The sequence below is a fragment of the Aspergillus steynii genome (assembly GCF_002849105.1).
Source record: "Aspergillus steynii IBT 23096 chromosome Unknown P170scaffold_3, whole genome shotgun sequence".
Classification (NCBI taxonomy): Eukaryota; Fungi; Ascomycota; class Eurotiomycetes; order Eurotiales; family Aspergillaceae; genus Aspergillus; species Aspergillus steynii.
In genome coordinates this window covers 597,413-620,226 of record NW_020194400.1, presented here as the reverse complement: position 1 = coordinate 620,226, position 22,814 = coordinate 597,413, and the positions used below count along the sequence as shown (strand labels likewise).

General features: G+C 48.8%; 10 protein-coding genes across 10 annotated transcripts; 4 read left to right on the top strand and 6 right to left on the bottom strand.

Moving 5' to 3' along the window:
• Positions 1–299: 299 nt before the first annotated feature.
• P170DRAFT_135728 (uncharacterized protein) lies at positions 300–1,075 on the bottom strand. Its single transcript, XM_024842439.1, has one exon. It carries the CDS (start codon positions 969–971, stop codon positions 345–347), a length of 627 nt encoding a protein of 208 aa, XP_024705390.1. The 5' UTR covers positions 972–1,075; the 3' UTR covers positions 300–344.
• Positions 1,076–2,938: 1,863 nt separating this feature from the next.
• Positions 2,939–4,345, top strand: P170DRAFT_454715 (DUF4419 domain-containing protein; the record flags this gene model as incomplete). The annotated part of the gene is made up of 2 exons (XM_024851469.1): positions 2,939–4,005; positions 4,036–4,345. The coding sequence occupies 2 exons, from the start codon at positions 2,939–2,941 to the stop codon at positions 4,178–4,180; spliced, it is 1,212 nt and encodes a 403-aa protein (XP_024705389.1). The 3' UTR covers positions 4,181–4,345.
• Positions 4,346–5,034: 689 nt separating this feature from the next.
• On the bottom strand, positions 5,035–6,907 carry P170DRAFT_454714 (uncharacterized protein; the record flags this gene model as incomplete). The annotated part of the gene is made up of 2 exons (XM_024851468.1): positions 5,035–5,096; positions 5,314–6,907. 2 exons carry the CDS (start codon positions 6,905–6,907, stop codon positions 5,035–5,037), a joined length of 1,656 nt encoding a protein of 551 aa, XP_024705388.1.
• Positions 6,908–7,195: 288 nt separating this feature from the next.
• Positions 7,196–7,778, bottom strand: P170DRAFT_473660 (uncharacterized protein; the record flags this gene model as incomplete). The annotated part of the gene is made up of 2 exons (XM_024853072.1): positions 7,196–7,309; positions 7,365–7,778. The coding sequence occupies 2 exons, from the start codon at positions 7,776–7,778 to the stop codon at positions 7,196–7,198; spliced, it is 528 nt and encodes a 175-aa protein (XP_024705387.1).
• Positions 7,779–10,162: 2,384 nt separating this feature from the next.
• On the top strand, positions 10,163–10,669 carry P170DRAFT_424508 (uncharacterized protein; the record flags this gene model as incomplete). Its single annotated transcript, XM_024847575.1, has 1 exon — positions 10,163–10,669. One exon carries the CDS (start codon positions 10,163–10,165, stop codon positions 10,667–10,669), a length of 507 nt encoding a protein of 168 aa, XP_024705386.1.
• Positions 10,670–12,433: 1,764 nt separating this feature from the next.
• Positions 12,434–13,738, top strand: P170DRAFT_424507 (uncharacterized protein; the record flags this gene model as incomplete). Its single annotated transcript, XM_024847574.1, has 3 exons — positions 12,434–12,447; positions 12,513–12,994; positions 13,245–13,738. 3 exons carry the CDS (start codon positions 12,434–12,436, stop codon positions 13,736–13,738), a joined length of 990 nt encoding a protein of 329 aa, XP_024705385.1.
• Positions 13,739–14,570: 832 nt separating this feature from the next.
• P170DRAFT_445473 (glutathione S-transferase) lies at positions 14,571–15,474 on the bottom strand (the record flags this gene model as incomplete). Its single annotated transcript, XM_024850712.1, has 5 exons — positions 14,571–14,657; positions 14,738–14,926; positions 14,997–15,107; positions 15,187–15,340; positions 15,413–15,474. The coding sequence occupies 5 exons, from the start codon at positions 15,472–15,474 to the stop codon at positions 14,571–14,573; spliced, it is 603 nt and encodes a 200-aa protein (XP_024705384.1).
• Positions 15,475–16,300: 826 nt separating this feature from the next.
• P170DRAFT_508319 (uncharacterized protein) lies at positions 16,301–18,376 on the top strand. Its single transcript, XM_024854559.1, has 2 exons — positions 16,301–16,851; positions 16,908–18,376. Exons 1-2 carry the CDS (start codon positions 16,358–16,360, stop codon positions 18,340–18,342), a joined length of 1,929 nt encoding a protein of 642 aa, XP_024705383.1. The 5' UTR covers positions 16,301–16,357; the 3' UTR covers positions 18,343–18,376.
• A 59-nt stretch (positions 18,377–18,435) lies between these two features.
• Positions 18,436–20,082, bottom strand: P170DRAFT_356039 (uncharacterized protein; the record flags this gene model as incomplete). The annotated part of the gene is made up of 2 exons (XM_024844126.1): positions 18,436–19,704; positions 19,756–20,082. 2 exons carry the CDS (start codon positions 20,080–20,082, stop codon positions 18,436–18,438), a joined length of 1,596 nt encoding a protein of 531 aa, XP_024705382.1.
• A 594-nt stretch (positions 20,083–20,676) lies between these two features.
• On the bottom strand, positions 20,677–22,609 carry P170DRAFT_445470 (MFS transporter; the record flags this gene model as incomplete). Its single annotated transcript, XM_024850711.1, has 7 exons — positions 20,677–20,898; positions 20,940–21,318; positions 21,380–21,651; positions 21,715–21,815; positions 21,863–21,958; positions 22,008–22,280; positions 22,567–22,609. 7 exons carry the CDS (start codon positions 22,607–22,609, stop codon positions 20,677–20,679), a joined length of 1,386 nt encoding a protein of 461 aa, XP_024705381.1.
• Between the last annotated feature and the right edge of the window lie 205 nt (positions 22,610–22,814).

Genomic DNA, 22,814 nt, shown 5'->3' with positions numbered 1-22,814 from the left:
TTACGCCTCATCTCCGCATCTTACGCCGTGTAAAGAGTCCTGATCGTTGTTCTGTATGTATGATCTTGCAGAGGAGGGCCGGGAAGGGCCTGACTCCTGTTTACTTATTATCACTCGTCTACGTTGGTATATGCCGCAACTTGGATCTTAATGCGTGCATCTCAGAAATCGCTTCGTACTATGATATAGTAAACAAGATTGGCGATCTTAGTCTCTTACCAAGCATTGACATGTTCTTTCAATATAATACATAGCTGCTCCACCATCTTACAGCAGTGACTCCTTAACAGCGTGGTCAATGATAAAACGATTGGTAATCAATAGGTATTGGCCTGTATCGATAATTATGATGCCCCAAACTTGATGTCTAATTCGGGCGTCACCGGAGGTTGGCTTGTTCTCAGTGACCAGTAAACGACCTTGGGGACCGGATGAAGTGCTTCCTGGCGGTGAAGGTACTGACATGCTGCAGCTTGGGACATCGTGAGAGCTTCCGTGCAGCAATAATCATCACCCGAGGGTGAGCCAACTGACACCCTAGATGGAACGATTTGAGGCGGGGGGGCCAAGAGCTCGGAGAATGGCATATCCTTTATTGAATTGGTGCTGGATCCTTTGGTTACCTCTTCTCTTTGAGCCGCATGGTCTGTAGTCTGACATGGAGGGATGGTAGGGGTAGATGTTCTCGATGCCTCTTCATCAGCCTCGACTACCGATAGATCGTTCAACTGGTCGCTTGCATTAGGGGCAGTTTCAAGAAGGACCTTGCAGAGCTGAAAGTCGTTCTCCTTGACCGGATACTCCTTTCTGATTTCACTCAGATCAACAAGTGATTTATCTGCTTTGTTCGCAAGTAGAAGCTCGGTCACGGCGATGTGACCTCCTCTAATGGCCCAGTGAAGTAACACTTCCCCTGTCCTTTCATTCTTCATATTCACTTGGGCTCCGTGACGAAGTAAAATCATGCACATTCTGCTGTCTCCCTTCTCGACGGCCCATTAAAGAGGAGGATCACCGTCACTGTCACGTGCTTCGAGATCGGCTCCTTTTTTGATAATCGATTCGGCCACATTGTGCATCCCATGCGACACTGCAAGGTGAAGAGCTGTGATTCTATGGTCGCTGTAAATTGCTCTGACCTTGACTCTGCTTTCAAGCAGCTTCATAACCGCTTCTCTCTAGTCTTTTTCTATTGCCGCTCGAAGTGGCGTACACCCAGTTGTGTCCATGATGTCAAGGTTTGCACCTCTCGAAATCAAAGTGTCCAGGATCTTCAAGCTTCCGAAAAATGCAGCTATTGTCACTGCAGGTCTTCCAAGTTGTTCATGAACATGATCAATGACAGCACCACCATCTAGTAGAATGTCTGCGACCTGACGTTTATCACTCGCTGCAGCGATCATAAGCGGCGTCTGCCCTTCTGGATCCACGATAGTATCAACATTTGCGCCAGCCGACACCAGCATCTCCAGGCATTCCAGACTAGCGCTTTGACATGCGCATTGCAATTTGGTTCCACAATTATTCGCTGGCTCGTCAATGTCCATGCCATATTTTCCTTGCGCACCGAGTAAAAGCCGCAGTGCCTTATCTCTGCCCTTTCCTGCAGCTAAGTGTAGAGGTGTGTAGCCGTCACTTTCTCTTTTTATATGAGGTTTAGCTCCGTGGCGTAGCAGCAGCTCCACGACTTCGTGGTGGCCATTTGTAGCTGATAGATGCAGAGCGGTCGATCCGTCTGGCAGGCTCATCTCCAGGTCGGCATTTTGCTCCAGTAACGCGTCCACAAAACCTGGAAAGTTGCCTGCAGATGCAATGTGCAATGCTGTCCAGCCTTCTGCGAATCTCTCGTTGACATCGGCGCCATCCTTGATTAGGCGGCCTATGGCACTAGGATCGTTATCTAGCGCAGCGCGCGCTAGAGGACGCAACGATTCTGTTGCATTCGCTGAATTGCTTCGCATACCTAGTCTGAGAAGCTTTTGCTGCATCTTGGATGTTTATAACGGGAGGAGTCGTGGCACCGTGGTAGAGATATTGAATCAGAAGAATGCGGTTGGCGGCGAATCAGAAAAGAAAAGAAAAGAAAAGAAAAGAAAAGAAAAAAGATAGAGAAAGAGAATTTTGTCAAGGAGCTTCAGCGAAACAATTACCCAGATCCAATGCCAAGGGGATGTTGGAAAATTACAAGATAAAGCAAAAGATAAAGATCGCCCCGTCAGTGCAGGTATATAACAGTATGACTGAACGCTGGTTATAGGATTGAGATGTACTATGACTTATATGAGGAAGCCTAGTCAATTTATACCGCGTCAGTTCGAAACCGGTTTGACTAATACAAAAGCAAGAGGTTTTTTCTTACGCTGAATGTTTGCAGAACATAGATAAAGAAACTTACACTCCATGTACAACAGATTTCAATGAGCAAGGGTTATTATCCCTGCAGTTGTAATTAGGTCGGCAAGCCACGTCACATTTCTGCGATATGGTGGCATTCGCCCTCAAGCCTACTCTTTCCGATTGGAGGGCTGTGCTTTGCTGCTAGATTGCCTCGTCCCAAGGCTGTGTGCAAGATCGAGACACCTTGTAATCAATTCTCGCTTCTGTAGTAAAGTTTGTTTCACTGGGAAATATGCACAAGCTGCGCCTTCAGCACATGTATTGTTGAACAGACACAGCCGTTGCGCATTGTGAGAAGCCAGGGCTATGAAATCTATTCATCCATATATGGATGTTCATTTCCAGTGGTTACCCTTGTTTCTGCCTAACAGTGCCTCTGCTGGTTGCGGGAGAATTTAGGCTTCCATTTAAAAGATGACAGGCTATAAAGCGCGACCGAGACTTAGGCTACTAGTTTCCTTGGCCTTGTCAAGAAACATTCCCCCTTAATCTTTGATTGCTACGATTGCAACACCAGGTTGAAACCTTTCTACGCAGCAATATGCCCATCACTCTCACCACGGCCTCACACTCGCCTCGTAAGTGGCAAGGCCGGCGTGTCTCCACCTCTGAGGAGTTGCTCACTCGCTCATGTCCGGACGATCAGCGCCAAAGCCAAAGGCTTATCAGGAGCTCATTCCCTCGGAGGTTCTTTCGCGACAATAATGTCTCCGCTTCTAAACACGGTTTTGTCTGGGCCGTTTTCGACGCCTACAGCAATCATCACAACTTGACAATCCGACCGGAAGACGTGTGGTTCTCGATTCTGACGCAGCTTAGCTTCTTCATCAATGCACATGCCGAGGAACTTCGATCCTTTTTTGTCTCACATGAAGGCCAGAAAGAGCTTGAGGTAATTCAAAATGCAACCATGGAGGATGCCGACTTCGGCGCAATGGCCTTAGAGATGACCAGGCTGATCGAAAAGAACGTTGTGGATGAGGAGCTGCGAGCTTGGATTATGCCGACCTTCACCACTACAACCGAATCCGATAACGTGGTTGCCGCGATCTTGATGATGGGCACCATGCAGAGCTATTTCTCCTACAAGATGACACTTACATGTGGAATTCCCTGTGTCACTTTGTTAGGAGAGAAAGATGACTGGAACCAGCTCGTGAACAAGCTGGACAAGCTGCATCAACTAGGGGACCAACCGGCACGATTCGCCCAGCTCCTTCGACCGGTCCTGAATCATTTTGTTGCCTCTTTTGAAAATCCAACCTCGCCCACTGTGTTGGACTTCTGGAACAGATGTGCCCATAAGGAAAATATGGGCAGCGGGCCGGACTACCTCTGCGGTTGGATCTCAGTTTTCTGTTTTTGGGATGAGGGGGGGGGGCTTCTTCATCGAGAGCCAATTCAAAATGCCTCCTCGCCCGAGTTTCAAGCCCGAAACTCGAAACTGGGGTTGGAAGATGCTTTGTCTCGCCGCATTGACACGGACGATGTTCCCTCTGGCTTTGCCTCCGTGCCTGTTACCGTTGAGGATACTCGGAATAATAAGACGTATAAGACTGTTATGTTAGCTGGACTTGTTGGCATCCAAGCTACATCAAGCGGGGATATGTTAGATGGCACCAGATATCACAACACCAGCACTATTGCTCCTCCAACTGAAGCGCCTGGACTTGATTCTATTCAGCCCCTATCTGGATGGTGGATGTATGAAAAACGGTCCGCGGTCGAAGCGAAAATAAGACAATACTGGAACGGGTGGTTGGATCCATTATCTGGAAAGTGAAAGTCTTCATCTGCTATTGACCCAGGATTGGAGCTGGGTCTAATTGCCAGTGCCGAGGAACTGAAAGTATTCCAACTCGGCTGAAGTAAGAAATACACAACTATGAAATTCTCAGGTGATGCAGATTGTTTATTTTTTAATCAAAGAGAAAGAATGCCATATGAGACATTAAGGGTTACCTTCGGCATTTAGTCCACTCAGTGACCACCAAAATAGAAAGAATAGGTAGCCGGCTTGTGTAGAAAGCCAGGTGAGTATGTACAACGTTTCCGACAATAAAGCCAACTACTATTCATGAGAGTCTGATGTAACCCATAATCGAATACGGTTCCTTGGCAATATTCATTCTTGGGGTCACAACGTCAGGACTATTTCTCCAACTGAAAGACCTGGGCTTGATTCCATCCAGCCGCTGTCAGGTTGGTGGGTGTATGTAAAAACAGCTCACGAATGAAACCGAAATTGAAACACCTTCCACGAGAGAAGATAGCCTAAGGAGGGTACAACTGAATAAAGCGGATTGAATAGGAGCTGTTGCCGGCTCGACTTTTATTCTGAGTCGCCCAGCATTGTTGTGGATTGAGGCTTAATACAGTAGAATGACAGCCTCGTATGCGGAATTTCTTCCGTTTCAAGTCGGACTGACGGAAATTAACTTGGGACTTCATCCATATCCCTCCTTTTTAAATGGGAATAATAATAACCAACCTTGATTCGCCAGCGACAAACTGTCATTCATAGCCAGTCCTGATCCTTTTATTATCAAACAGCGCTATTCATTTTTTAACGTGTCGAAGAATGTGTTGCAACCGAAATCATCCACCCGGATCTGCGCAAGTTTGCAATCTTCTCATCTATTCCATGTTAAGCCTTCGTGGATTTACCGAGTGTGTGTCATTTTCAGTTGGCTGGATATCTACACACCCATCTGTCAGAGCTATATGTACCTATGCAGGCTTCATTTTCGAGAATTAATGTGACTTTCCCTGTTTGAATAGATCTGCTTTGATGAGGGCGCTCAGTGGATTACTGCTCAATGTCGCTGCCGTCGATAACCTCGTTTCCATCCTCATCCTTTGCGATTCCATGCGTCAGAAACCAATGCGTATCACTATTGTCTAAGAACCCCCGACCCTCCCCCCCAATGTAGCCTGCGACCTCCATCTTCCGAATCGTTTCAAACGAGAGCCAGACATATCTCTCAAAATAACCCCCGTATGCAAAGTTGTTCCGATAGTATCCTCCACATAGCGGGTCCATGAGTTCCGAGCGGAGGCGCGTCCAGATTCCACGGCCCGTGGGCTCCAAGTCAGGGCCTACCGTTCCATGCTTCTCGTCGAACGGTTCCATCCAGGGGCCTTCTTGCCAGAGGTCGGTAATATCGAGCTCTGCTGCGCGTCTTTCAAGATCTTGTTTGTAGAAGGGATTGCCGACTTTCTCGGCGGCCTCCATGAGGCCAATGCTGGGTCGGATCCTGAGCCATTCATATAAACCTTTGTAGTCGCAGTATATGGCGGCGATGGCAATCTGCCCATGCATGGAAGGGCATCGCGTAGCAAGTCTACACAGTGCTACGGATTCCGGTTTGAGGGGGTACCAGATCAGCCACGGCTTGCATGGGGTGTCGTCGGTGAACGTTCCAATCTCGTTGATCATGACGCGGCGCGCATTAATGGCGGTTTGGATCTCGTCCTGCTCATTCTTTGTCATTCGGTCTTTGAAAGCGCCCGTGTCGATCTGGTGCTGCCACCACCGCGCGAACATTGTGTGGTGATATATGCCACGCACGACGCAGATGATCTCGCGTGAGTCGATTTCTTCCCGAGATCGGCGGTTAATCAGCCTGTCATATCGGTCCACGCTTCCTTCAAAGGCAGCCATTTGACGTAGCAGATCCTTTTTCATCGTTGGTAGATCGAGAGGCAGAGGCTGCCAGAGGAGCGTCGCCTCTTGCGGACTCAGTTCATCGTAGCGAGATTCATCTGGCTCGTTCACTTCGAGACCCATGTACCGGTCCTCTTCAATATCGATCTCCTCAGGCCCAAAGTCCTCAGTGGCATCCTCTGCGGGCGTGAACCGCCACTCTAACTTCCAGCGAACATGTGTTTCGGCATTGAGGAAGGCGGGATGCGGTGGGCTATCCGCGTTAATTGAGCGTGCATAATCATCCATCACGGCATATTTCAGTGGTGAAGACATGATCGACTGGTAGATTTGATCGCCCCCTTCTGTATTCCCCTCCCGAGCCTCTTCGGCAATAGAGACATCGGGAAGGAGATCAAGCTCCGTATACAGAGTGAAATACCCAGCGGCGGCACAAGCACGACCGACCTGATAGCGCATCGAGGGGTACCGTTGCGCAAGCTGGCGATAGGTCTGCTCAGTGGCAAAATCGGGGTTCCAGATACAGTATGGCTGGGTCTCGGGGAGTTCAAGACCATCAGGAACGACGTTGCTCATGATAAGCCGGGCGTTGCGTGCTCGAACAAATTTCGGAAATCGCAGTGAAGCGCACAGATCGACTATGTCTCGGCTTACTGCGAAGTCGTAGGAGCAGCGCAGTCCTCGGATCACTGCACAGCGTGCAGTGGCCGAGGTGAGATCAACTGGGACGCTTCTTCCCTCGAGGGCGGCGATGCATTGGTTGTAATCGTAGAGCTGCTCGTTGGTCGCCGCAGTGCTGGGCAGCGAGACCTCAGAGCCGGCTTCGCCATGGCTGTCGGACATGGTGGGCGGCGTCAAGCTGATGAATGGAGGTTCGGACGGACGCCTACGGACGTGGATGATTGAGGCTATTTTAGTGATTAAATAAGTCGGAAACATCCGCCGACATTGGCGGGTGGATTGATGAATGGGGGAAAGCTCGTAAGTCTAAGAATGAAACTATTGAATGCCCTAAATTCCCTAATGCTCCTTAACAGACTTTTCCCTGTCTGACACGCATAGTAAGTCCCACTCTCCTAGTATACTACAAACAATACTGCGTTACATTGATTAACAGGCCCTAGATCCCCCCTAACAAGTCTTACTATCACCGATGGCTTTCCACATCTGAAGCGTCCTGAAATGTGTAGGGTTGGCCTTGGTCGCCTCTGCGAAACGTCCATCTGGGTTGCCATAATCTGTAACCTGTAGAGACGCTGATTAGCGAAGTCTCGAAAGAGAAGTAACCATATTATCATACCCAAGCCTCGAAGTCCTTGAAGCTTTTGATCTGTACATTCCCATTCATTGCCTTGCTAATGGCCTTCTTCACGTCCTCTTCGTGGCTTTCCCAGGTCTTTCCAAGGTCAACACGTTCATAATCCGGTCCGCCCGGCACACGAGGGTCTTCTTTGTATTTCACGAGCTTGTCCTTCAAACCCAAACCAAGGCCATCATCTCTGGAGAAATACTGAAGCATGAACCGCTGGCCGTCCTCGATGCGGAGCTGCACAACCCGGTTGGTCAGTGGTTTCATCATGGTATCGTATCCCTTGATCTTGGCGTAGCTTTTCTCGTCGCTGCGCCACTTGACCAACTGATCATTGAGCGCGCTGAATAGACGTTGGTATCGTCCATCCTCTCTTGATACTGCGGCATCTTTTTCCTTGTCCATCATGCGATGTAACCAGCTCGAAATGGCAATTGAACAGGGTAGTTAGCTTGAACAGCAAGCGGTCCGGATTCATTGCTTCCGAGGTACTCCGTAGATAACCGGCTCAGGGTGCAAAGACATGTAGGTTACATCGAACGGACAATGGTCGAAATTGGGGCCTTCAGGCACACCGATAGATCCGAATGGCGGAGGATGTAACGTGTGCTACTCCGTAGACACCCGAATTAAAAAGAACCTATATCGTGGGATTCCGTCCATAAGCCATTATATAAATATGATGGCAAATCAGACACACTCTTTCAACCACCAGGTATTTAACTTAAGAATAATAAGTAGTTAATAAGATATAGGTTAGTATAGTGAGACGCTAACAGGTAATTAAGGATAGTTTATAAATATAAAAGACCTAATTAATTAACTAGTGTTTTTAAGCTATAAAAGGGTTATATACCTTTGCACGACACTAATAATTAATTCTAAGCTTGCCACTCATCCTTATGCCTGTCAGGTTTTAGAAATCGCCAAGTGGGTGAAAAAGAATCTATAGTTGCTCAGCCAAACTTCTTGAATTTTGACGCGCTTTTGGAGGCATCGTTGGTGGTTGAATTGAGCGAGGTTTTCGACTGCGGCCAAAAGGCGTAGACGTGGCCACTCGCTTACCGAATACATTATTCGTCGATGATTGCGTCAGCTGTTTGTTTGATCTGTTAGTCTTTCTGCATCAGTATTTATTTACTGCTTGCTCGCAGTAAATCGCTGTCATTTTCCTTTCTTTCTCAACCTAGTGTCTTCGTATCTGACCTACAATGAGATTGATTTCTACATTCCTGAGGTTGTAATATGACGGAGACTGCCTGTCGGGATAGCTAGACCTCGGTGAAAATGCTTGTATTCAGTTAGGTGGAGGATATAGCTGGCTAGGTAGACTAAATACACACTGTGCGTCACACGCGCAATCACGCGAGCAGCCATCCAACTGGCAGGTTCCAACATAACGTGAGATACTCCATGTTAAAAAGTGCCATTTTGTATGATAATACAAATCCACGGTTCGGTTATATCCGCGGTTCGATTGTGGTTTACATCAGTAATCCCTGCCAATCCCCCGGAAACTGCCACAGTCCTATTCAAGATATATGGTGCCCTTGACTCCTTGTACATAGACCCCTAGATCCCATAGCACTCCGCAGTCGTACCGCAGGCGTTGCGCCCTTTCGGTACCTACATTCAAGAGAACGAAGTGCCTCGCTCAGAATTGCAGTCCTGCCCCTTACACTCACTCCTAAATGGAGGATGTACTTACCCTAAATTGACTTTGTTAGCAACCCGAAATGGAGGATGACCTTGTCCCATTACCCCCTGTGGAGTAGGGTACGCTGATCCTGTGGGAATCTACATGCATGCACAAATTGTGGATTCTGGCATTAATGAGCACCCTACTCAATTTTCATTCTCTCCGAAACCTGATAATGGCTTTAAAGCGTGATTAATTATGCCGGCCTAAGTATGGAATGTAGGCTGTTGTACAAGCTTGCCCGGACTAAGAATAGTGGCGGGCAAGTGGAGAACATACCGGCAAACATATTACCACAGGAGATCCACCCTAACCAGCATGCCGCAATTTAGACGGTCCGTCCCCCGCTGCCATTGTTTACATGAGATTAAGGTTATTGCCTTGTTCATTATTATCTGCGCACCCGGGAGTACCGCAAGGGGTAATGAACATGATAGTTATTTACGACAAGCATTCCAAAAAACATTCCAGAATTTGCTGTAACGCTATGTAGATTCATTCTTACAGGTAAGTAGTTTTGCTTTCTACTTGGCATCCTATAGTCCCACAAGTGCTGTGTCGGACTCTGAGGCCACAGTGGTCTTCAGGGATACCAAGCATATGGATCTACATTCTTATGGAATATCCTGAAGTAACATATACAAAGTTCATAATAGTGTTTAGCTTCTATTAATCTCTTACTATGCTTGATGAATACAGCTATCCATGGCATTCCACATGCCATTTGCTGGAATTTCAGCTGGATGCAAGGCAAGCCTAGGAATTAGCAGCATTTCTAGAGGCTAAGAAATATCCAAACCCCCCCCCCCGCTATTGTATAAATTAACAAGGCCTCCCTGCTCCTTCCTAGCCTGACCTTGGCACCGTTTTTCCTATGAAATAATTCAGGTGTGAAATTACTATGTTTGTGTGCGTCTGGCTATACTGACAAGCATATGTTTTATACTTAGCAGTTGACCATCCCCAAGTTCCAAATTCAAGGATCAACTATCCTCAGAACCCCATCGTGCGCACCTTCGGTAATTTACAACTGTCAGGTAACTTTCTAGTACCAGTGACTAAAATTTGTTAGGCTAACGTTGCTGCCAGAATGGTTTGCTTCATGCAGCTGCTGTGTGCTTTTGCCGCAGCCACTGTGGTTGTGGCTTCAGACAACCACAAAAACGGCGCCTACGTGACCAACGTGAACAATGACGGCACGGAGGTAGAGGAATATCTGGGAGAGTTTACATCTGAAAACGACCTGGGCTCTAGGGATCTGCCAAGGACAGATTCCAGTGATCTTGGATTGGAGGACGGCGTCTCGTGTGCTGGTCAACTCATTTCTCTAGAGGATGCCGAGGTGGCTCAGCGTGGTCTGGCTAAAGTTTGTGGCTCTGGCCTTGATTTCTCAAAAGGAATCACATATTACCAGAATTCTGCTTTTGCTTACATTGATTCATCGGGTTTGCAATATACGTGCTATGCGAGTGATATCCAGCAAGTGTACGCTGCGATAGGCGAGAATTGTAACGCATTGGCAAAGAAGGGCTTTTTCCAAAGGGCCCTGGGATTAATCCATATTGGGCGCGCCAACCGAAACGACTACCAGGCTTGAGCCGGCAAGAGATAATGCGGGGATGTGGTATGGATTCCAGATAATGCCTCGGTTCGGGTTTTCGCCGTCCCTGGTTTTCCCCGTACTGTGATACAAATGTAGAGGTGTCTAGTCCATAGGAATTGCAATGTTGTAATTTTTCTTCATGAGCCATACTAGATCTCTCCCCTTCCCCCAAAAGACTAATTCGCTAAATTAGTTAACTACACGGTGAAGTTATGCAGCACATGTGCACAGATGCCTCACGAAGACAACATGGCATCAATCGCAATGAACCTCATGGCATCACGTGGATTCACCAGTATCATATCTATTTTCCACACAGAAAGCAAATGCCGCCTGAATTGCAAGACTCAGCTCCTCATCCCTTAAGGATAAATGAACAGCCAGCAATAGGAGCTGCAAGCTCGCCCGTGTCATCACTCAGTCTCTGCTCGAGGATCGGCCGTGGGTGGGACCGCAGGTGGAGGATCCTGGGGTATAATCTGAAGATGGATCTGAACATTGGCATATATAATCAATAGACTTCCGCAAAGCCCAACTTGGGTCGAAGGTCTTGACCCAAAGCCCAACCCTGTTCAAGTGAGAATTGATTTATTCCAGTTGACTTCCTTTTACAGGGGCGGGATTCCTCATAAATATATATATCAATTCCAAATCCCTGCCACATCGTTCCCATCATATGTTCAACACAGCCACTGTGATACTCAACAATATGGGTCCTGCCAAAGTCCACTTGTCTCCGAGCCGTACCAAGGCGTTGAATATGTAAAATGAAAGTAAGCTCTAGCTAGTATATATATATGTGTATGTGTATTAATATAATAAATTAAGTTAAATGATAAATATTATATATATTTAAAAAGATGTAGGCAATACCACCTGCGTGCCTTCCTGTTCTACAATTTCATCTTTACAACAGACTCAAATGACGCTCTCCCATCTTGCGCCTCGTACATGACATTCGACTGGTAGATTTGATCTCCCCCTGTTGTATTCCCCTCCCGAGCCTCTTCAGCAATAGAGACATCGGGAAGGAGATCAAACTCTATATACAGATTGAAATATCCTATAGCGGCACAGGCACGGCAGACCTGATAGTGCATAGAGGTGTACCATTGCGTAATCTGATGATAGGTCTGCTCAGTAGCAAAATCGGGGTATACTACAAATAATAATTCTCAATATCCGTATAAATATCAAGGTCTCATTACATGTTTTACTCTTTCTATAGCTCCAGTTAATACAACCACAGGAATAAGAAAACCAGGCTTCCTATCTGCTTAGCTATACTTAAGCCTCCTAAGTCCGTATAGTGAGTTGTTACAGAGTTGTTAACAAGACCTTTTTATGGCAATAATATTGAGACTAGGTACTGACAATTATCAAGGCATAGGCTGACTGGGTAGTAGAGGTGATAGGAGGCAGAAATATTTGTACTGAAGATTCTACCTTATAGTACACTAATTGAGCGTTCGAAAACAATTTGCTCCCGCTTAAATGATAGCAGGTTTGGAGTAGTTGCAAAAGGTATCATAATATACTTTGTTCTCTGTGGCCGTAAGTTGGCAAGAAGCAAAAAGTTTTCTCTAGCGAGCCATATAATGGGTCGAAAGAAAAGTGTCAATTAAGGGGTGAGTTCAATCAAGTCTTTGAAAATAAAACACTTCAATGATTCGAAAGCGAAGTCGGGTTTTTCTGTTGTCAAGATATTCTATTTGCGCTTATCTTACCTCGTCTCCTGCCTCTGCACGTCGTCACGTCATGACGTCTGCCTTGTAAGCACACCCACTCAGACTCCGTATGACTTGAACCTTGCTAACTCACATCGATTGCGTCTCAGCCCGGGACCCAAAGGGGCCTCCGTCTGGCTACCAGACCCTCTTGAGAAGAACTTGAAGGCCGCAGGCTACGAGAGCCTTACACTGTCAGAAGACTTTATAGTCCAGAACGTCGTCCAGGGTAAAGACGTGGAGCTGGTGAAGGGCATGAAGGATGGTCGTTCTCCGGGGGCTCTGATTGCTGTGATCAAGACGCTTCTTGTGACCCCCGCCCGTGCCCATCCCAGGACTCTTTTCATCACTTCTTCCCATGAGTCTGCTAAGGCAGTTGGTGAAATGGCAGAATCTCTCTTGAAAGATGCTGGGATAGTGCAGATCGTCCGCTCTGTCCTAGAGGGCCCAGCCCGTTCAGGCCCAGCCCGTTCAGACCCAGCCCTCGTGATTGCTACGGCAGGTAAAACGCTTGAGGCCTTCCATCGTGGTCTCATAGTCGCCGAAGATCCGAGGATCGTCGTGATTAACGACCCGGAAAATCTACTGGGTGGTAAGTGTCTTTGCCCGTTGCCGTTGACACATTGAGGCTTATGTTTGTGATCTAGAGAATTCGGGTTCCCGGGCACATTTCGCCAACGTTTAGAATGCCATCAGACAAGGCTCTTTTGTGCGCATCCTTCTCTCTGTCAAAAAGGAACAAGAGCGCCAAAACATATTCCGGCGTTCTGAGTTGTCTTCCGGGATGCACTTCGGGGTAGAATTTACGCCTTGTATACGACCCTTTCCACTCCTTGAAAAAGCTCGTTCTCAAGCTGTCAGCGCAATCCTCAAGAAGTCGCCAGAGAGACACACTCTGGTCTGCGTCACGACAGGATGGGATGCGCGCACCCTCCTCGATGTCTTGCAGGCTGCCGGGATTGATGCCCTCATATTCAACAACACAGTTCCTAGCGACGCACGCGAGGATGCATTGAGAAGCTACAGCAGCACTGACAACCCTGTGCGGGTTCTGCTTATCTGTAATATCTCGAGCAGTGGTATTCTCCTGCGGAACACCAGTCAAATCATCTACCATAGTATCTACCATGACTGGGATATTATGCATAGCCTAATCGTGCAAGCTCATGAGAGGTTCACGGTATATATCATCCTTGAAAGATCAGAGTCGCCAGCTGCGCAAGACATTATTGCACAGTTTCTAAATACCTTTGATCCCTCCAATCTGAGACCAAACCCTGATGAGCCCATGATCGAGTCTGAGGATATCGACCTATCAGGATTCCCGGCTGCCTAGCTGTCCATCCTCGAGGCCCCGACGCCGACGCGAGTCGGACGTTCTTCTCCCTTGGAGCCGGAAGACCGTCTGTCAAACTCATCGTTAAAAACCTTCCAGCGAATATTAATAACCTGGCAATATCCCTTCCTGCGGAAATTCGGCCTGAAAAAATCTTAGGGTCCCGTTTGATCTCCCGTGACTTAGAGTCCGGTCCTCCAACAGAGGTCAAGATCTCGCTAGCAAAGAAAGAAAAAGACGCCAGCTTTTGTATTATTCAGACCCTACAATTGATGACCTCGCTAGCGATACTACCTCAATAACAGCCAGTATTTCATTTTAGGTTCGGAGGAGAAAGCAACTGAATTTACGGAACACTACGATGCGAGTTCCAGCACCCTATTTATTAGATACCAGACCATAAAGCAGGAACAAACCGGCAGGGGCGAAGCTCGAGGATGATGGGCAGTCAATAAGACAAGGGTCGGTGTGGCAAGACGCTGAGATGGCAATTAGGGGCGGTTTATGGATATGGAAGATCCAATCAATTCACCAGTGTCTTTGGGCCGAAGAAGGGCTATGTGCTTTTGCACGGGATGACCAGTCAACTCCAAGCTTGCCACTGGTCCTTATTTTCGTATCAGGTTTTAGAATTCGCCCAGTAGCTAAAAAAGCATCTGTGGTTGAACAACCCACACTATTCTTTTACACTTCTTGCAATGATTATGATTTATCTGGTGGCCTGGGGCCTGGGCAATATAACGCGCCTATCACCAAAGACGATACTTTAATTCATATCGTTGCGACTATCTCCAGATCCTACATTCCCTGGTTATTGGATCCGATACATCCCCTATGAATTCTGCTTAATATACTCCGCAATCCTCGGTCTCTGCTCAAACGTCTCCTTAAACCTGACCAGCACATCTGGCAACTCCGCCTAAACAGCACAGTTAGCACCTAAGCAGCCACACTAGCACTAACAGCCCAAGGGTAGAACATATAGGGAAAATCTCATACCGGCAGCGTCCCCGTCCTCGCATCATTATCAATGGACTGATAAATCGCAAAATCCACATACGTGACCCGATCACCCAGCAGATACGGGCCCTCGTAGTCGGAGTAATACTGCGCCACGAGACTATAGTACCCGGGTACATAGTCCTTGTAGTCGGGGTTTTTCTGTCCCAGGTTGGCGACCCATTGAGACTATGGTTCAAGTAATTAGCATTGGTGTGTAGTTCATAGCACACTGGAGTGCTTTTAAGGCTGTACATACCCTCCAGTCAATGTAGATATCCGCCACCGCGTCCACGACATATCGCTCCCAGTTCGTTTCGCCGTCGTAGCCGCCGATGTCGCGGGCGAGGTAGCGCAGGGTTGGGATGTGCTGGCCTCATGGTCAGACCTTCTTCCCGTGGACTGACTGTGGATAGTACTAAGTAGGTAAGGGACGGAACGGCACTTACCTGCGTGAGTATCTGGCCCTTGTACTCGAGCGAAGGTACCTTTCCTGTGCGACTGATGCCTTGAGCTTTCAGAGTCTCGCTCTGCTGGGGCCAGGTCGCGTCCATTGGGTAGCGGACTTGCTTCACTTCGATGCCGGCGTCTTTGAGGAATAAACTGGCTCATGGTGTTAGCATGTGTTGTGCGGGTATGAGGCAGTGTGCGTTGAACGGATATCTTCGGGCTTACTTTAGAACTTCGCCGCGACCGAGGCGGCCGATGTCCAGGTAGTGGTAGACTGGGAGAGACATGGTTGAGGTTATTGGTGGTGCGAGGAAAGGCAAGAAACGTGTAGTGTAAATAGCGAGGGTATGAAGCAGTAACTAGCAGAGTAAAAGGGGATGGAGGATGTGAGGGAAGTTGAGGGAAGCAGATGCCAGACCTGCTGGGGTCTTTATAGCCTTCTAGTGAGACAGGAGGGGTTGATTAATGCGGGGATGGGGTCATTTGCTTGGAGTTACACATCGCAAGATGTTCGCGATCTACAACCCGTTTAGCGAGCTAAGCGAGCTGCGCGAGGTGAGCGACCCAAACGAGATGAACGAACCAACCGAGATGAACGAAGTGACCGCCGCGATGTCGGAATTAACATCAACCCTGCAACTCTTATTTGGATTTCAAATCCCGCCTGGCTATTTCTAGATTCAATTCGCAATATCAAACACATCGAAGTCTTTGACCCACCGTCAACATAAGCCTCGACCCTCCGCCGGATAGCTTCAAAATTCAACCCAAGATAGACCCACCAACATGTTCTCACCCGTCAAACCCACGTTAAATCTATGGTACTCTCCCGGATCCTTTCCTTTACACCATATGTCGTGCTCGGTGAGATACTCCTAGCAGAGCTCATAAGTAGACCAGATGACCCAGCCATTCAAGGCCTGACTGAACCTAAAAGCTCGTATCCCCATATCTATCGACAAAGTCGATCTGACAAAGTCGATCTGACACATTTATAATTCGGTCGATTGCACCATAAGCTGAGCACTGTGGCGTTGCGGCATCCCATTAATAAAGAAACTCCCCCTCTTCATTCATCTCCATATCGACTCCCTCTCTTTCCACAAACATCTTCTACCCTTTCCACTCTTCACTCTTCAACATCCTCCCTGCCCTGAAATCCCTCTCCAAATGAAAATCCCCCTCCAAGGATGGCACCCCGGCGAACTCTCCATCCAGCGCCGTCTCGGCTTCGAAGACGCAGTCAGCGAGAGCTGGCGCGCCGTTAAAACAGACATGCCCGAGCAACACCGTCTCTTCCACACGTCCAATTTGCATTTCATACCCGTCACGACGCTCGATGAACATGGTCGGCCCTGGGCGTCTATCGTGGCCGGCGCAGGCGGGAATATTGGGTTTGTGAAGAGCCCTGATCCCGGGACTTTGTTGGTTACTGCGCGTCTGTGGGATGGGGATCCGTTGTTGGGTACGGTGGATGCGTGGATGGAAGGGAAACTGTCTGGGGCTGGTAGAGGTAGTGGTGCTTTGGAGAGATTCTTGACTGCTGGGCTGGGGATTGAGTTCTCGACTCGAAGACGGAATAAGTTTGCGGGGCGGATAAAGAATATCCGTCCTGTTGGAGATTTAGACGTTCGGTTTGAGATGTATGTTAATGAGGCTTTGGGGTGAGTTGTTACCATTCCTTATTTCTTTGAGGGACAGCGTGGACTAATCGATGCAGGAACTGTCCCAAATACATTAACGTGCGCAAATTGGTCCCGTTTGCACATGCACGGCCCCAAATCGCCTACCGAGTCGACCATCTGCGGCAATCTCAGAGGCTGCCTGAAGACGTTATCGATTTCATCACAAATGCGGATACCGTCTTTATAGGGTCTGTCTACAAATCACAGAGATCCACAGCAAACAAGTTCCCCTCGCATGCAGGCATGAATTCACGAGGCGGATTGCCTGGATTCATGCGCGTACGACCCTCCGATGGTCGAACTGTCGTGCTTCCAGACTACTCGGGGAATCGATTTGTATCGAGTCTTGGCAACATCGAAGCGACAGGGCTGGTTGGCCTTACTATCGTGTCGTTAACGACAGGAGACGTCCTCTATCTGACAGGCACGGCCGAGAATCTCGTCGGACAAGATGCTCTCAGGATAATGGACAGACACTCCACGATTACCGTGGTGAAAGTGACCGGATTCACGTTTGTCAAGGATGCTCTGCCAGTCCGTCAAGAGCCGGGAACTCCTGTCGAGCGGAGTCCTTACAGCCCGAAGATCAAATACCTTGTTGAGGAGTCTGGGGCTGCATCTGGCGAGAGCGTGGCGCACAGAGCGGAGTTGAAGAGCGCGATGCAGCTATCTGACGATCTAGCCGTCTTAAGGTTCAAGGTTCTTCCACATGAAGGTGCTAGCAAGTTGAGGATACGACCTGGACAGGCCATTGTGTTGGACTTCATGAACTGGATAGGCCCGCCACAGTATCACCATATGATGAGCACGAAACCAAGTCTGCTAAACGACGACCGAGTGCGGACCTGGACAGTCTCAAGTGCCCATGAAGCAGACGATGTCTCCTGGTTCGAGCTGACCATGCGCGAGCTTAAAGGGGGAGCGGTCACCGGCGCTCTTTTTGATGTTTTGGGAGAATCCAACAAAGATCGTGGGTCGTCTTTTGCACCGGTTAAGGCCGTTGTGGCAGAAATCGTTGGAGTCACAGGTAACTTCTACCTCAGTCCAACAGCTGTCAATGTTTTATGGGTGGCTGGAGGAATTGGTATAACGCCTTTCTTAGCAATGTTGCAGGCACTTTCTACCCGAGAGCATCGGGTACAGAGTGATGTCACACTGGCTTTAGCAACAAGAGAACCAGACATCATGATGGAAGTTTTGAAGCCATTGCTTGCGAATTTACCGCCGGAGGTCCGATTGACGATCGACATATTCATGAATGTGCCGGACTTTCGACTGAATCTAACACTAAAGGACAGCCAAAGTATTTCTGTTCACCATGGTCGGATTCCTGCCGAATACTGGACTGATACAGCCGGAAGTAAAGATGTGCTGATTTGTGGGCCAAATGGGTTCGGGGATTCGGCGATGGAGGGATTGCAAGCTGCGGGTGTGCCATTGCAAAAAATACAACGGGAGGGATTTTACTGAGCAGGAAGTTGAAAGGGCCTGGTGATGGTCAAAGTAAAGAATGGCTTCTCTGTTGCAATATCTTCGTCGATGTATGGAGCCGCGAAGAGATTGTCATTCCAGTCCAACTTCAAGCAAAGCACGGTTCCCAGTGATGTGGTCCTGGATTACTTGATTCAAATCAAATTCCACGTTGCAGCTCCAGTCGATCCATTTCTGTACAAGAGGCTGTTCTGAGAGCCATGCCTTAGAAAAGAGCTGTTGATATATCTCGTAGTCCTGGATAATAGGCCCAGGTCCTTTGGCTGCGTCTGACCAACGAGCCACCCTCGAAAGGATGAATCGCATCTCGTTGTCCTTGGGCGACCCTTGAGGGCGTGCATAGTATGCCTCAAAGCTTCGGCCGTCAATGTCTGGGATAAAGAGTGCAATCGTTCGCGCAGAGGGTGGTAGGAATCTTTGTCCGTCGGTAGATGGTTTCGAAGCCCGTATTGTGTGTTCTTCAAGTAAAAGCAGAACATCAAGAGTTGTCGCAAACGGTTTATTGCGGAAGAGGCCCTCCTGACCCACATTCTCAAGTTCCTGGATGATCCAACGAAGCCACGAGGGCATGGGACAGCAACGTCCCGCGAGGTAAAGTAGCGGCGAAAAGCCGATCCTCAAGTTCTCGCTTGGCAACGTGGCATCGGATGCAGTTTGGGATGGGGGCATCAAAGCTGTTCTCGTGTATCGCAGAAATTGATAGACGTAGAAGTATGCGTCTAGTTCGATCTTGCCGTCTCGGTCGCCTAGCAGACATAATGCCCATAGAAGACGTGCCTTATAGAAGGCGTATAGTGCTAGAGCGAGACAAGACTCCCGGGGAACTTGGTCGTAGCAAGCTGGCGGGAAAGGCAATTTACCCAGAGCCTGGTATGAGAAGTCACTTGGGTCGGATACGGAGTCTTCCGTTTTCATCATATGAAACGCTGTTGAGTTGTTTTCCTTCCAATCGTTCAGAGCTTGTAGAAAGGCCAATATCTTTTCTTTGGAGACGGTTTTGTAATGCGCTTCAAAAACGCACCATACTAGGTGCTTAAGATCCAGATCCGCAGAGGTAAATTCAAGTAGTTGCTGAAGTATCAACGAAGAGTCTGCCACCGACTCAAAGAACGAAGAAGGGAGATTAATAGTTGACTTCTCTGCATTCGACAGGGAGCTAGGTTCCAGTGGACTAGGGTAAGGCCTCACGATGCGACAGATGAGCTCTAAGTCGCGAATTGACGACTCAATCGGTGCAATGAAATGGCCAATTGGGTGTTTATCGTCGGGCTGCATTGAGTGGGAGTAGTATTGGATGACTTGGGTATGGCGAATGGCAGCCGGTATATTCCCCGAGAAGCACTGTCATGTTCATCAATATCAACCTTGTCAATTATAAAACGGCCCACATACCTCAATATAAGCCATAAGGACCAACACCCCTACCGCCAACGGTGCTGGGTTCTTGGGAAGAGTCAAATCCCCCGATATCCCTTCAAGAGCTCTAATGTATGTTTGGATGGCGATAATCTTCGTGTCAAGCCCGCGATCACGGTTAGTTCCGCCTGGCTGCGACAATAACAAGGCTGCGCGATGCATGGACCCCAGAGCGACAATCGCGTCGAACACCCATTCGGTCTCCCACGCAGCCTCGCATAAGAAGTCTCTCCAGAAATGAAAGCTTTTCGGTGGGAACAGTATCGGTAGAGTCCGAAAGAGGTACTGATGGTATCCCAGCATGTCTCGCGCGCGGGAATGAGGGCGCTGGAATGGATTCGGATTAACCGGCAGAGCTACCAACGGTAAGCCATCCCCCTGTATGCTCGGTTGGACACTCTGAGAAGTTGATGCTGGAGAAGCACCGCCATTCTGAACCTCCGTCGTGATTGAGCTTTGCCCTGGGTAGCGAATCTTCAGCCGCCGTTTCTCGGCGTAACCAGCACACTCCACGTTGGCGGCCTCGCAGCGTTCACAGTCTGGCTTTCTTTCGTCGCATTTCACGCGTCGGGTGCGACATGTCAGGCATCCCGTCTTTCTTCTTCTCTTCTCCACCATGGCGCGAGATATCAAGAACGGCGGATGATGACCTTGGATGGAAGAAGTTGATGCATTTCATTTGTAGAGGGGTGGTGGATTAGTCATCGACGTCTCGGCCTTAGTGCCTCAGGCACCAGTATATAGTAGCAGTGGAAGTAACGGTTATCCTATCAAGAAGAATTCAACAAATATCATATGCGCCATGGGCCCTAAACCCGAACTTCATTTCCCCTTGATGCTGGCAAATCTATACACGGGCCACCCTATCTGACACCATACAGTGTTCCTACCACTACCTCAACACGTAAACCGAAAACGAGGATGAGCATCACCCAAATTATCCACCTCCTCAGGATCCAACCGAAGCAAATAATCTCTGTTACCGTAGTCCCTCTGACAATTCTTCCACCTCAGTCCGAAGAAAAGCAGCGTCGCCGCGATCCCACACAGCCAGATCAACCCAAGACTCGTGCCATACCCAATACGATAACCCGGGGCCTCAGAGGGAAGAAGACAGTACTCGCAATAAGACCACCGCAATTGCCGAGTCCGATTTGAACAGCAGACGCAATGGCCTGCTTATAGTGTCCGCTCATGTTGTTACTCACCCAGCCGAGCACGATGGGCTGAGCTACGAACCCGCCACCTGTCACGGCGTAGAGGGCGAAGTATTTGGCTCCGCTGGGGATGCTGTTTGTACAGAGAAGTATCGCGTCCCCAACAGTGGCGATAAAACACCCGCCGATAATGAATCCGAATCGGTGCTGCGCGCGGTCGCTTAGGAGGGCTGTGCCCAGCGTCATCGCGGCGACGGCGATGTATATCGGTACGCTCATGATTTGCGCGTCGAGCGACGTCCATCCCATATCCTGCAGGATTGATGGCATGAAAAATGAAGCAGCGTATCCGGTACTGACGGGCCCCAGATACATGAGTGTTCTAAACCGGAATACTAGTAAGTAAGTCGTGATCGCTCCAGAGGAAAAGACACAGTACGTACCCGATGTAGATCTTCCAGTCTTGCAGAATATGCCGCATGGCAGGTTTATCCAAGCGGTCCATGCGGTACCTCTGCTGGTCAGAGCTCAATCGGAGGAGGAGATTTTGCCGTTCACGCTCGGTCAAGAAACCCGCCGTCTCTGGCCAGTCCGCGATCAGGGCTTTGGAGACCACGGCTAGGACAACGGTGGCGAGTCCTTCGAGGATGAATATCCACCTCCAGGAAGAGTAGCCACGGACTCCGTCCATGTAGGCCAGACCGTACGCCAGCAGCTGTTTGCGGTGGTTATTAGCCACAGATACTAATCGGGTGTTACAGGGTGGTAATAATCTTACACCGCTGATTGCGCCAGCGAGAATACTCGCACTGAAGAATAGGTTCAACCGCCACTGCAGCTCATACCGTCGGTAGTACATTGCGATGAGATACACGCAGCCTGTCATCATCAGCCCGCGTTGTTCTCCAGGATCAGAGGGAACAAACCAGGGAGAAAGCCCGCCTCGAACACCCCGATCAGAAACCGACATGCTATCAAGCCGGCCCGGTTCTGCACGAATCCCTGACAGATTGTAATACCACCTAGATCCCGGATCAGCCTGTGAATTCATTATTCTCTCGGCCTATATACCCCAAATCACCATGATCGCGCTGATCCAAGTCGAAGGCGCCAGCCTCCTCATGATCAGATTACACGGGATCTCGCACAGGATATACGGGATGAAAAGCACGAGCAAGGCGATATTGTAGTCCTGGTCCTTCATGTTCAGGTCTTTTTCCAGACCCTGCAGTCGTGCATTGCCGATGTTGATCCGGTCGAGGAAGGCGAAGAGGTAGAGGATCATGAGGATCGGGACGACGCGTCGGTCACATTTCCGGATGAGACGTCGAGCTTCTTGTGCATCTACGGCGTTTGAGGTTTCGGATTGGATGTTGTCGATGTGGATTGGGTCTGGGTTTGGTTTTATGTCTGAGCTCATTTTTGAGCCAGCTAGATGACCTGTTGGAATGCTGGAAATTTTCAATATAGGAGTGATGAACATCCGGGGAAGGGAAATGAGGGTGTTTGACACAGTATATATGAGATTGTCTATATGTGATCATAATGGGCTAATTGCCACCTAGTCCCTCAAGTCATGGAAAAGTTACAACCTGGTGATAGACTACTCTAGAAGCAGAGGCTGAAGTACCGAGTCTCATTGCCGGTTGTTCTTGTTCCCAAATAGAAGACATATTCTACATCCAAACACGTCTGATTGGGCTCGAGAAGACGCCCCGGATTCTACCTACGTATTAAGCGTCCGAAGGAATGCGGGGAAGGATCTTCGTCCGGGAGGTATCCGACAGGGTCGGGTGGGATACCTACATCTGGGGAAGCGGTTCTAAAACTAGGGGAGATCGAGGGGTCACCCAAAATGTCGGATAGTTCCCGGCCGGA